Source organism: Xyrauchen texanus, chromosome 37 (assembly GCF_025860055.1).
Source record: "Xyrauchen texanus isolate HMW12.3.18 chromosome 37, RBS_HiC_50CHRs, whole genome shotgun sequence".
Classification (NCBI taxonomy): domain Eukaryota; kingdom Metazoa; phylum Chordata; class Actinopteri; order Cypriniformes; family Catostomidae; genus Xyrauchen; species Xyrauchen texanus.
In genome coordinates this window covers 39,015,015-39,029,507 of record NC_068312.1, presented here as the reverse complement: position 1 = coordinate 39,029,507, position 14,493 = coordinate 39,015,015, and the positions used below count along the sequence as shown (strand labels likewise).

General features: G+C 44.3%; 1 protein-coding gene across 2 annotated transcripts; it reads left to right on the top strand.

The window, feature by feature from the left end:
• Positions 1–772: 772 nt before the first annotated feature.
• LOC127630453 (leucine zipper putative tumor suppressor 3-like) lies at positions 773–12,903 on the top strand. Of its 2 annotated transcripts, none has more exons than XM_052107982.1 (6): positions 773–909; positions 2,765–3,319; positions 6,469–7,008; positions 7,191–7,511; positions 8,989–9,219; positions 11,254–12,903. In XM_052107982.1, exons 2-6 carry the CDS (start codon positions 2,852–2,854, stop codon positions 11,899–11,901), a joined length of 2,208 nt encoding a protein of 735 aa, XP_051963942.1. In that variant the 5' UTR covers positions 773–909; positions 2,765–2,851; the 3' UTR covers positions 11,902–12,903. The 2 variants fall into 2 exon arrangements, with proteins under 2 accessions (XP_051963942.1, XP_051963943.1); XM_052107983.1 differs by lacking the exon at positions 773–909 and adding an exon at positions 1,151–1,253.
• Positions 12,904–14,493: the final 1,590 nt, after the last annotated feature.

Genomic DNA, 14,493 nt, shown 5'->3' with positions numbered 1-14,493 from the left:
ACAATTGACAACTTTGAAAATGCATAAACAACAACAGATGTGTGAGTTATCAGCCTTATACATGGAACAAATACAAAAAAAATTATTAGTATCAGCCATATTACCAAGTTACAGACAAATCAGCGACAAAATATGCAACAATTCCCCTGCTGGTCTGGGCAGGTTTATGCTGGTTTGGTGCTGGTGTAGCTGGTGGACCAGCACAGCACAGTCATGCTTTTTACCAGCCAAACCCAGCTAGTACAGCTGGTTAACCAGCATGGACTTTCTTATGAAGCCAACCTCACTACAGCATCCTTGTGATGGGGGACCAGCACCCAAAACACAACATGAGCAGGGGTCCTGCCACACAAACACTGTAAATATTCTTATTGACAAAACTTCTAAATCAAAAAATACCAGCGCTAAAATTCTGTTGAAATAATAGTCATTTGACCCCTTTTACTTGTAGCAGGGATACAAAAAAATGTCCTTAGGAAGTAGATGGAATATCTATGGAATATTGTGGAAAACACGGAATATCAAAGGCAGAAATGTTCTTCTTATTAAACATTACAAAAATAACACCCTGGTTCAGTTTGACACCTTATATTCATTATATGGCTTGTATTATCAGCTGGATCATAGACCAGTGCGCATGCGCGTAGTATAGCTTCTTGCCCGCCTATGTGCGGCCTGACTGACTGATATACTACGCGCATGCGCGGTGCCGTCGGGGTTTCTTGGGGGGCGTTTCTGGCGTGTGGCAGGTAGGCGGGGCGGAGGTGGGTGTGTGGCTCAGCTGACTCTCATCACCCGACACCAGCTCCTCTCAATCTACACACCGTTCAATTTATATGGACCTGCTGAGGACGCGACGGATCCGGCTGATGTGTGTGTGACGCGGGCGCTGTCCGCGGTGCTGAAACAGTGAGTATGCGAGCACAGACGCGTCAGAATGGCTGGTTTTCGCGCTTCATGTCGATGAAACGCAGCGTTAGCTGGCGATATTTAAAGACTGGTGTCTGATGTTAGAGGAATAGATGGAGAATAGAGAGGAAGAGAGAGAGAGAGAGGGCGGGAGGGAGAGAGACATTAGGAGGTAATGGGGCTGTGATTCACTGTAGCTCGACTATCACTGCGACTCACTCGACTGGAAGTAAAGCAGTGTCAAGATGCGCCTCCATTCTCTCTTTCTCTCTCAGATAAAGCCAGTGAGCATTATGTAATGCGTTGACAGTGAGAAGGATGGAGAACATCAGCTCATCTTCAAGGTGCGTCTTTGTTTGTGTGATATTTGGGGAGGTTTGGAGAGCAGCTCTGCCTCTGATTGTTGTCAGTGAGCAGAAAATGGAGAGTGTGTGTGAGCAGACTGTATGGCGTGCTCCCATGTGCTCAAATGGTCTGAGAAGGTGCTGTGGATTGGTATTCATCTTTGTGATAACAATAGAGCACATGAAAGGCGGTGAGGTTGTGTGTTGTTGAGGAATCTTTTGTGTAGACACACACACACACACACACAGGCTCAGCGACATGTTCTGCGTGCCCTGTGTTTTTCTAAATGAGAAAGAGATGGACTCATTTTCTGGTGGAAAGCTGTGAGGTATTGCTCAGATTGGTCAGATGAGATTATTGTGTATGTTATGCATCTGCATTGTTGTTTAGTAGTTGAGATTTTTAAGGGTGGTATGAGGTTATTCGGACCCCATAGTAGTGTTTGTTTACCATAAGGTGCCAATGTAAAAGTGTGTGTGTGATGACAGATGATGTAATGCCAGCAGGACTCTCAGTGTGAACCCCCTGTTGGCTGCTCGTGCTGCTGGAACTCATTGTGATATCATCAAACAGCTTCTGTGTCTTGCGTGGCATCAACGGGGATGTTTTCATTTACAACGCTCTGACATTTGCCTTAATGTTGTGTCAAGAATAAGCCTGAAACTTCATTATGGATCAATATGGCTTCCAGTTAAGTTCAAGGTGCTGATGCTTGTGGACAGGCTCTGGGTCTGCACTCTAATACCTGCATATTACTGGTAATATGGTTTTAAAGGCATATTCTGCTTATAATTGAATAAAAAACACTTACATGAATTCTTCTGTACAAGCTCATGTATTATTTGAACTGTAAAGTTGATTAAATTGTCATTTTTACTGTCATTTTAGCATATACATTTTTATGGCATTCCGTTGTCATGGCAACAAAGTTATAAAATTGTCAATATCTTCACACAGATGTGGTTAATAAGTGATTTAATGACAGTAAAATCATGTTAACACACATATTGTTTATGTCTTGTGTCTATACTTGTGAAACAGTATTTTAATGTTTACAGATTAAACCCCAGTGACTTGCATTGGAAGTGTCTCACTGGAACACACATTTGTGCTTTTTTTAAAGAAAAGGAGGGATGAGTAGAAATACATTTTTGTGGTAATTGACATTATGCCACAAATACTGTCGACTGAGCTTAACTTCCTTTAAAATGAATCATTTCTGTTGTATTACATATTTGTAAGTCAATTTGGATAAAGAACGTCCACTAACTCTGCTGAAAAATGAAAACCAGACTGGCTAACCAGCTTAGTCTGTTTTTTTAGGTGAATTTTATCTGCTCCCATCTTGTCGACTTGTTAAACTCACTGAGCACCAGCTTGACCAGGCTCGGAGACCATCTTAAACCAGCTAAGACCAGCAAACCATCTTAGGCTGTTTTAAACAGTTTTTTTTCAGCAGGGAAATGAATGAATGTTAATGTAGTATCTCTGTTTTCCTCTCTCTCTGTAGTGTTCAAGTCATCTGACTGGAGGTACGACAGCTGTAATGGCTCATACAGATGGTTGAGGGTTTGACTGACGCTCGGGTTCCTGCAGGATGGGCAGTGTTGGCAGCGGGGTGGCCGGCGAGCAGGAGTTTGCCATGAAGAGCGTGGGCACACGCACCACCCTCCCTCGTGGTCCGCCCCTCTCCCGTCGCAGGCCCGTCGACCGCAGCTCCAGCGCCGAGCGCCTCCACGCACCTCCGTCCACCTCGGAGGGCTCCAGTGATGAGCGAGGGGGCAGCAGTATCACCACGGATCGAGTCCAGCTCAACAGCGCCTCCTCTCACCTGGAGCGGCTTCCCACCAATGGCAACGGGCTGGAGGGTAACGGCGCGGGTCACAGGGATGGACACAGGGCTGGAGGAGGGGTTTCTCTGGATGCCTGCGGTAACGTCGTGGGTCACAGTGGGGAGAAGAATCATGACAGTGTGGCACCAGTGAAGGCCAGAGATGGCAACAATACCAAGAGAGACAGTCGCACACCACCCAAGATTCTCACCGTCTCTGGGAAACTCGAGCAGGTATGACTGAAGCAGTAATGATGCACTTCTATTCTCTAATGTTATTGTCTTTACTTCTAAAAAAAAAAAAAGAGTAGGCTTTTTACATTTTTAATGATAACATATAAACTTTATGAGACAAATCTACCATAATCTCCAAGGTTGTTAAGTCATCATTCAGTGACCTATAGCCAATAAGCATACTATGCAATTTGAGTAGGGCACCAACTCCCTAGGGGGTCCCCATCTTACCCTAGGAGGGCAACAGAAAGTCCACCGGCTGCCCTTACTTGCACGTTATACGTTATTCAAGGACCCAAAAGCAGTTGCGGAACACAGATGATCACGTCGCGCTCATATCACGTGAACAATTTGGCCAGCGGCAGCCCTGCCCATGCCAGTGGGAGTGGGCATCGGGCTGGATCTGACAACCTCAGGATATGTATCCCGAGGATGAGACAAGAAAACAAATAAAATAGTATTAGCATAGATGACATTCAATTTAAAAGCAGAGTTATAGAATATGAGAAGTGTTGACTAATGCAGCATAACTATGAGTTGATGGATAAATTAGGTGTATGCCTGATTGAATAGATGAGCCTTTAGTCTGGGGCGGCTGTGGCTCATGTGGTAGAGCGGGTCTGCTCTTCCCGGCCCACATGACTCCACATGCCAAAGTGTCCTTGGGCAAGACAATGAACCCCAAGTTGCTCCCAATGGCAGCTAGCGCCTTACATGTCAGCTCTGCCATCATTGGTGTATGAGTGTGTGTGTGAATGGGTGATTGGGATACAGTGTAAAGTGCTTTGGTAACCTCTAAGATTAAAAAAGCACTTAAACCAGACTTAAACCGAGAGAGTGTGTCTGAGTCCCGAACACTGCTAGGAAGGCTATTCCATTGTTTAGGATCCAAATAAGAAAAAGATCTACTTCCGTTTGTGGATTTTTAATATTCTATGTATTATTAACAGGCCAGAATTTTAGGATTGTATGGATGTGATGGATTATAGCATGGTTGAAGGTCACTTTTATAGTTAATACAAAACTTAACAGGTAGCCAAAATAGTGATGATAAAATTGTGCTAAAATGATCATATTTCTTGGTTCTAGTCAGAACTCTCACTGCTGCATTTTGAACCAATTGAAGTTTATTTATTGATCCTGCAGGAGATCTTCCCAGTAATGCATTACAATAATCTAGTCTTGAGGTCACGAATGCATGAATTCGTTTTTCAGCATCAGTACCAGAAAGCATGTGCCGTAATTTAGCAATATTTCTGAGGTGGAAGAACGCTGTTCTACAAACACTGGAAATGTGACTTTCATTGGACAGATTCCAATCAAATACTGTATAACACTACTAACTTGACAATAGCTCAGCTGCTTTTATTACAGTGTAGCTTGACAGTAGCTTACTACTTTTTACAGCAAGTAGCGGTGTTGCACAACCCAACCCTACATCATATTTTCATCACATTATAAGTTATAACCAATAGCCTTGTTTATTGCAAAGAAGCCAAACTTCTACTGTCAAACTTGAAGCATATTCTGGCTATTGCTCAGAATCAGGCAGTGTCCTCCTCCTTCTTCTTCTTCTTCTTCTTTTGTACGGCACATCGAACATGTAACGGATAAACAGTTTCAGACACTTTGTTGTTAATAGACAACGTAACAGCATATTTACTACTTTAAGTCATTATAAAAGTTATTGGCTTTTGAGGGATTTTTTCTGTTCTAAATATGTTTTGCTTCTCATCATCTGTGTGTTATTGGGAGCAGCGAGATAATTCATTCCTATCATGCATAACTATTGATTTCTCCATTTCTTAGCATTAAATTAACTATTATTTTCATGTAAAATAAATAAAACTATTGGTAAAAGAAATCATGTATTATAATGCGAAAATCTATTTTCCCTGGACACGTCTTCTTTTTTGGACCTTAACAAAGCGTCCAGCCTGGATTTCAAAACTGCCTCTAAATATCCGGGAGATTTTTGTAGTGGAACATCTGAATGTGACCTGTAAAGCTGTCACTTCTGTGTCAATGGCAAAAAAGTCAGAAAATACAATGAACATGAACACAGGTGAGGGGAGAAACAAACAATCACCATGACGAGCAGGGAGGGGTCCAAAACATATTACAGTATCTGATATCGTTTTTGCAAATTCACACACCTCTTTAACATTATCTTTAGTGATCTCCGACTGGCAAAGCCATCGTTAGTGCCGACATGGATAACAATTTTAGAAAATCTATGTTTAGCATTAGCCAGCACTTGTAAATGTAATTTTATGTCAGATGCTCTGGCACCTGAAATGCATTTAACAATAGTGGCTGGAGTCTCTATTTCCTTGTTCCTTACAAGAATCACCAATTATTAAGGCTCTTTCAAAATGATTCTCAGTGGGTGCATCACTGAGAGGGGAGAATCGATTGGAAACCCTAACAGGAACAGGAGACTGGTGTCAATTTTCTGAGCAAGTATGCCACCGAGACGTCAACCAAACACCCTGCTGCAGGGCCTCTACAGCCGGAACCAAAGTGTGTGTGTTGCTCTCTGTACTGCCCGCATCCGAAACAGCATCTACCGGCTTCTCTTTCTCACTGACCTCCACTAGTGTTCTGATGCGTGTCTCTAACTCATTAACCTTCTCCGTCAGCCTGACTAACTCCTTACATTTATCACATGTGAATCCCTCACTGCTGATGAAAGAAGCTATAGTAAACATGTGGCATGCAGTGCTGGAAGAAATAACATGAGCGGATGCCATGACTTATCGCAACTGTTTATTGTTGTTGGTTGTTCCTGAGCGGTGAGGGTTTGAGATCGATGTGAATCCCTCACGCAATTGTTTGTTGTTGTTGGTTGTTCTTGATAAGCTGCGCTTTGAGATCAATGCAATAATCTATGTAAAACAGAGAAGAAAAACAGGTGCGTGCTGTAAAATGCATGAAGTTTAATCGTGATAAAAATAGAAAGCGGATGACAAGCACAAAATATCAGCCCAAGAGTTTGTCATAAAAATGTGATCTTTGGGGAAAAAGGCTACACCTGACCACAGAAGGATAGTATAAACATGATTTTATAATGGCGGCTGATATTTTCTGTTTTATGTTATGGACAGACTTTTTGCATTATATAGAAATTCTGCTTTATTTTCTTTCAGAACACTTCTGCACTGGTTCGGCCCTCCGCTTTTAAACCTGTGGTGCCCAAGAGCTTTCACTCCATGCAGAACCTGGTTGGTCAGTCCGGAGGTGGAGCTCGTTCCGCTGGGAGCGGAGGCGGCTCGGATGCCCCACAGTCCCTCTGTGAGCAGGACAGTCCAGATAGAGACCCGTCCGGTGGGACTGATGAACAGGGCGGCATGTCTGACTCGGGACGGAACTCTCTGACCAGTTTGCCCACCTATGCAGGGCCGAGTTTGAGTTACGGTGCCCCGCAAGCTCTCGGCCCGCTCAGTGCCTCAACCAGCCACATCAACAGACTGGGCACCACAGCAGCTGCGCTGGATAAAGTGGAAAAACCGAAGTATCAGAACGGCCTGAGTGTGTCAGACAGCAGCCAGTCCTCCTCTGGCAAGAGCTGCTTGTCCTATCGGAGACTCTGTCATCTGACTGACACCACTGGAACGGTCCAGCCCTCGCCATCCACTGATGACATCATCCAAGACCTGGCGGACAGACTCTGGGAGAAGGAGCAAGAGGTGAGGATCACAGATGGCAGGGGGTGGAGTTACACCACTTCATTTTGCTAATATTTTTATAATTATTATGCATGCATCATTTATGAACTCATGAACTGATCCATGAAAAAATCCATGACTTTTCAAAAAAAGAGTGGGAACACTGATATTTCAATTGATTGACAGCAATATGTCTTTCACAGATGTTGCACATGCGTCGTAACCTGGACCAGAGTGAGGCGGCCATCGTGCAGGTGTTTGAGGAGAAACAGAGCGTGTGGGAGCGTGAGATGGAGGAGTTGAGGCAGAACTACGTCGGGCGTCTGCAGCAGGTGACCCGTCGGGCTCAGCGCACACAGCATGCTCTGCAGGCACACATCGCCCGTCTGCAGCAGGATAAAGGGCGACTGCAGGTGGAGATCAGCACTCTGCTCGCCCAGAGAGAAGAGCTGGAGAGAAAGTGTCTGGATTACAGAAAGGAGCAGGCCGATATTCTGCCCCGTCTGGAGGAGACCAAGTGGGAGGTGAGAGGAGCAAAACACAGATGCAAACAAAACGAAACTCATGACGTGGTGACCCATCACAGTACCATGATTGTTAATAAGTCTAGTATCTATTATCTGGCTGATAACCAAAAGGTTGTAGGTCTCACTTACATTTACATTTACATTTATGCATTTGGCAGATGCTTTTCTCCAAAGCGACTTACAGTGCACTTATTACAGGGACAATCCCCCCGGAGCAACCTGGAGTTAAGTGCCTTACTCAAGGACACAATGGTTGTGGCCATGGGGTTCAAACCAGCAACCTTCTGATTAACAGCCCTGTGCTTTAGCCACTACGCCACCACCATTCCCAATTCCCAATTCCCAATTTGTAACTAAGTCAGTAGTTAATTTGGTTGCACCAGCAGTTCCTAACACAAGACTTAGCCAGTAATTCGTAGGTACTTTTTAAAGTGTGTAGTTGCATAATATTACACCTATCTGTATTGATCCAATAAACAGCCTTACAATTTAGGCACAGAAGTGCAAACCTTGTTTGCTCACCTAACTGTCAGCTGCAAAGAATTATATCCCCACTAAAATAAGATACGTAATAAACGTATTTATTACACGCCGGCTTGGAATACTGGATTCTGATTGGTCAATGGTGCCATCTAGTGGTCAGATATCGCTCTGTAACAACCGCACATCCATGTATCAGAGCCGTCTCTCCCGCTTCTCGCCTCACTTTGCGATCACTACAAGTAAGCTAATAAAATACTTTAAACTCAAAAACATTTTTAATGTGCATTTATTTATTTATTTGGCATGCAGTCTTGTAATAAGATACATATTAGCAGTCAGACATTCATTAATAACAAAATAAACACCAACAAAACAGTTGATACATAACAAAATGTGGAAAAAGTGAAGTGCTGGGAATACTTTCCGGATGCACAGATTATCGTAAGAGTGCGTGTTTAGTTTCCCATGAGCATTTGTGTGAGCTGAAAGCAAAATAAGAGTCCCCGATGTATTTCAAACTCGTTTAGAATCAAAAGTCCACGTTGTGCATCAAATAATTTTTGATGGTTATTTTGGGGATTTTGGTTGCACAATAATCACGCACCTGGGATTTTATTCACTTCGTACTCTTGTAGCCTCTATGTCTACTCTGTACCCGTCTTAGTAAGGAATGACGTTTGGATGGTAATCAGCCTTTTCAACCACCTTAGTTATCGGTATGGGCATCAGTCCAGCTCTATTTAAAATACTTTAAAAAATGGCCGTTTTCATACACTTACAATATTTGTCCAAATTCTAGTTTGTTTCTAGTCTGATGAATTAAGTAGTGCATTTTACATTTGCTAATAATTCTTCCTCAAAGGTAATGAAAGCATCATTAATGGAACCGTTAAGGCACCGGAATCCTTATGAGGAATCGGAACCGGAATCGTTAAATTCCTTTGGATTCCCATCCCCAGTCTGGAATGTGAATGTGCTTTCTATTGTTCAGTTGTGTCAGAAAGCAGGTGAGATTTCTCTGCTCAAGCAGCAGTTGAGAGAGAGTCAGAACGAGGTGACCCAGCGGGTGGGTGAGATGGTGGCCCTCAGGGGTCAGCTGAAGGAGCTGAACGCCCAGCTGAAGGAGAGAGAGGAGACCATGATCAGCCTGAAGGACTCGTACACCAACAAGAACCGAGAGCTGGAGAGATGTGAGGGAGAACTCAAGAGAACGCTGACAGAGGTACAAACATCTCAAAACACACCCACACACACACATTACACATACATACTTAAATCCAGTGTTTCACCTGAGAAAATCCCATAGACTTACATTGAAGGAGGGACTCTAGAGAGCTTGGTAGGGCTGCATCAGCTGTGCGTTAAGGTCTCAAGTTGGGACGTAGAGTTCAACTACTGTAAGTCAGTGCTTTATTTGATTGCTCACCTAAGTTTGATGATGCGATGCTTAAATATTTTGTAGCGCGTAAATTGTAACTTCGTGCCCATTTACGCCAGTGGCGGAGCCAGGGGTGGCCCTGACCACCCCATTGGCCACCCCACTTGCGATTGCCATTTTTGAGCACACAACTTAACATGTACTGCCCGAAACTTTCTGTGCCACCACAGACTGATCGCTGGCCCTGTGAAAAACTCCTGGCTCCGCCCCTTATTTACGCTGTAACTAGTCTTAAGTTGTAACGTACGCATGGCAGCATTTGTGGCATATTGTTGATTACCACAAACATTTTAAATTAAATAAAAATGTTCACTCATCCCTCCTTTTCTTTATAAAAGCACAAATGTGTGTTCCAGTGAGACACTTACAATGCAAGTCAATGGGGGTCAATTTTTGGAGGGTTTAAAAGGCAGAAATGTGACACTTATAATTTTATAAAAGCACTTACATTAATTGTTCGGTGTATTATTTGTGCTATAAATGTCTTTATATCGTAATTTTTACAGTCGTTTTAGGGTTTAACATTTTTTGGCATTACATCATTGTGGAGCGGAGGGGGGCGGGGCCGGGTCGGAATATCGCGCGCCTGGTCCCCAATCGGCCTGATGAGGCGCGCGAGGGATAAAGGCGGCCGGTGACGATGGTTCGAGAGAGAGAGAATTACAGGCATGTCAGTCATGTGTGTGTTTATGTTTGTACTTTTGGTTTGAGTTTAATTAAATTATCATTTATATTGACATGGTTCATTTATAAAGCCGGTTCTCGCCTCCTCCTTGCCCATCCTTAACCGTGTTACATTGGTGCCGAAACCTGGGAAGGAGGAGGGATGCCCGTCGAAGATTCCTTGACACTGCCGTCCACCCAGGGGAGCGGCGCTGCCATCTGCCAGGTGACGGAGTAACCCGACCGACTTGGATGCGAGGAATGGCCGCCGTCCGCGGGGCAAGTGGGGACTGGATACCCCGTCCACCTGGAGCGAGGGAGCCGCTGCCGGGGGCGGAGGAGTGCCCTGCCGTCCCTAGAGACGCGGAGGGGTCGAGGGAGACCGCCGTCCACGAGGGGAGGAGGGAAGAAACTCTCTGACCACCCGGAGCGGTAGGGCCGCTGCCAGGGGTGGAGGAGTGTCCCCATTTGCTGCCAGAAAAGTGGAGGGGCGTTCTGCCCGCTGGGGGTCGAAGGTTTGACTCCGGTTCGCCCGGGGTTGGAGCGGCTGTCGTCCGCCTGAGTGTGGAGGAGTGTTCGAGGACCACGCGACGGTACATCAGAGAACCGGTGAGTGAGCTTTCTCTCTCTCGAACCATCGTCACCGGCCACCTTTATCCCTCGCGCACCTCAACAGGCCGATTGGGGACCGGGCGTGCGATATTCCGAACCAGCCCCGCCCCCTCCGCTCCACAATCATCATGGCAACTATGTTGTGAAATTGGATATGACTTTACACTAAAAAGGTTTGCAAGCGATTTTATCACATGGAAATCATGTCTTGTGTCTTTTCAAACAGTGAGTATTTTAATGTTTACAAGTCAATGGGGTTTTTATTAAACCCCATTGACTTGCATTGGGAGTGTCTCACTGGAACACACATTTGCAAGTCTAAATTCATTTTTGTGGCCATCAACAATCAACATATTCCTTTCACTGTTGCTTTGTCAAAAATAATCGATTCTACCTTGTACTTTTGGAACTTTGAATTGCACTTTTGTCTGTTTACCTTCACAAATCGCTTTCTGAACCAAACTGACACAACAGATCAAAAGTGTTGAGAAGTTTAATCAAAGGTGAACGTATGCGTTAAATGTTTCATTCATCTCTTTGCAGGTGTCCATGTTGCGTGACAAGCTGGTTGTGTTTGAAGCTGAGGTTCTGGGTCTCAAACGCGCTCTGGGCGAGCTGAGCTGCAGAAACGATCGTGTCGTCGGTCTGAGCGGGATCAGTGGCAACAGTAGTTTACCGTGGGCCGGCCTCCATTCGCCCCGCACTGCTGACACCCTGACCGCGCTCACGCCGCTCAGCGCCACCGTCGACACTTTCTTGAGCCTGCAGAGCGACGAGGCTAAAGCACAGCGGCAGGAGGCGGGGGAACTGCGGCGTCAGCTGGAGCGCCTGCAGGGGGAGCTGCACCTCGAGCGGCAGCAGCGGGAACGACAAGCGCTCACTTTCACTCAAGAGCGCCACACCTGGCAGGACGAGAAAGAGCGCGTGCTAAAGTACCAGGCGCAGCTGCAGCTCAGTTACGTGGAAACGCTGCAGAGGAACCAGGCGCTGGAGGAACGCGTCGGGCAGCTCGGAGCTACACTCGCCACAACTCCCAGCTCGCCGCCGCCCATCAGTCTCTCCATTCCCGTACCCGTAAATGTCACTCTGTCCCCGACCGTAGATGATGCCAAACCTCCAGCCATGCACCAGCTCGCTCCATCATGGCCGGGACCTTCTCGCTTGGAGCGGATTGAGTCCACGGAGATTTAGAGTTGAGACAATCTGCGTCTGTTCAACAGAGACAAATGAAATGAAGTTCATGAGTTCTGTTTGATGACCCAAACAGGCACTAAAGACTGCAGAGCTAGAAGCCGAACAAAGATAATACAGTTACTGTGCTGGCGAAATAGACATGACCCTGTCAGACACATACGCACACATTCTGCACTCCAGCATTTAAAGAGCTGAGCTTTAGGCGACGGTGATATTGAAAGAATAGTTCAACCAAAAATTAAAATTCTTTCATAATTTACCTCGAATCTGTATGCCGTTATTTTATTCTGTGGAACATAAATGGAAGATTTTTGGAGAATCTTCACACAGCTCATTTTCATACAAAACCAGCAGTGTTGGGCGTAATCTGATTACAAATTCTAATCTATTTAGTTTTAGTCCAAAGTAATGTAACACATTTACATTTAAATTATTGTAATCAGATTACGGTTACTGAATTATGATTACGCTGTCAGTGCATTGCGTAAATTGCACAGTTCTGAAATTAATGTTCTTTATGTAGAATATATTTAAAACACAAATTTTGTGCATCTGTGTGTCTGTGAAGGCTAAAGGAAAATGAACAAGGCGGAGATATAGACCATTTCAAGGACTGTTTGTTCGTGACGTCACTGTTCCGTGAACATTTCCTGCTTGTCAAAACAAAGACAACTAAGCAGAGACGGGTCACGTTTATTAAAATGAATGGAAGACATTGGAATGCCCAACGGCAGCCTACAGTCAACGACAAAAATACAGCCTCATCACCGCGGCCTTTAAACACAGAGCGCGGCTCTCCTCGGGAGACCGGTGTCTACCTGCTGGCGGATCCAGGAAAGGAGCGTTGAGGGTCCGGTGCGTGTTAAATGCGACGCCGGGGATTGGAGCACGAGTCGCGGCAGGGCCGCTTGAGTGAATCCGGCGCCACACGCACCTCGGACCAACACAATTTAATGCTTATTTGAAATATGTTATTTTATCGTAATCTTGACCAACCGTTTTGGACATTTCGGTCTTTCCCCATTTAAGTAGACAGGAGCTGCACCGTCATGATGCTCGTTTACCGCCCAAGAGCGTTCCAAAAACAGCCGCCGAGTGGACCGACCTTAAAAATGGAACTTTGTTTAAAGGATCCGGAAATACGTTTGCACCTAATTCTAATTCATTTGTTTTTGTTTACATTCTTGAAATGGTCTATAGATATTATTTTAAATTTGTGGAGCGCAAAAACAAACGCGTTCCCGTGAAAATTATTTTAGAAAGAAAGTTAAATGTAAAGTCATTTGTAATGTGATTACTTTATGATGAAACAACCAGTAAAGCAATCTGATTAAAATTGTATAGAAGTAACTAGTAGTTTGTAGTGGATTCCTACCTTACCAACACTGGAGATTAGGTCTGTCAAGCTCCTAAAAAGACCAGGGACCCCTCACCCCCAAAATGTGGTCAAAAAGACCAAAATGTTGCATTTACTGAAACTCTTCTCCTCCCAATAGAGTACAATGAGGAATATAGAGTTATGTGGGCTACTCCCATTGTGTTTCATGATGGTTTTGTCCTTTTTTTTTGGAGCTTGACAGACATGTGGTCACCATGCACTGTTTTAGTGTATGGAAAAAGCTTTGTGAAGATTCTCCTTAATGCTTGGAACAGCGTGAGGGTGAGTAATTAATGAGAGAATTTTCATTTTTCGGTGAACTTCTCCCGTAAGGAAAAAGAGGTCTAAGAGTCTTTTATAGACCTTATTCCCAGTAGCACCATTTTTTATATTTCTGATTGGGATAGACTACGGGGGGTTGTCTACTGAAATATAATCTTATTTATTTATTTGCAAAGTAAATCCCTCACAGCAATGATGTCATTCCCGACTGCCAAAAATTAAAGATGGTGCTACTGTGAATAAAGTTCATGGTCTGTACCAAGGGCATTGATTTGTCCTCAAAATTGGTGCATTTACCCACATTTCCCTTGATCATGGTATAAATATTGGGGGATTGTGCTGGCTGGTTTGATTATTGGAGGTGATATATATTTTTCAGAAGAAGAAGTAGTAAGTGTTTTGTGTTTTATGGGATGCATTAATGCTTTAGGGATCGTTAAATGTTTCAGGGTTAATAGAGGGGAGCAACAGTCCCCAAAACCGCCTCTGACTGCAGTGACTAAACATGACCACTAGTGGTCGCCAGAGGCAGAATTACGTACGTTAGTTTTTAATTTGGTTTAAATTTGAATGAAATCCTTATTCAACATGACTGGAAGGTCTTTGCTGTTGTTCAGAGCACAAGAGTGAGTGGCTCGGTGTGTTTCGGAAGGACAGATGCTGCTACAGATGTTTTGATGTGACGTGTCGCGGTGTTGTGGGTAGAGAGACAGGCTGTCATTAATGTGAAATGGTTATTTGCAGTATAATCTTTGAAAAGATAAACCTAATTGTTATTTCATCGTTCTGATTATTGTGAATTAATAAAGCCGGGTATTTTAGCTTTGTATGTTTTGTTTATTTTTTATTTAACCTTTCACGTGTCAAATGGTGCATCAACCGTTTTCAAAACCGTATTGCTTTTGATGTTATTCCTATGTTATGACTTG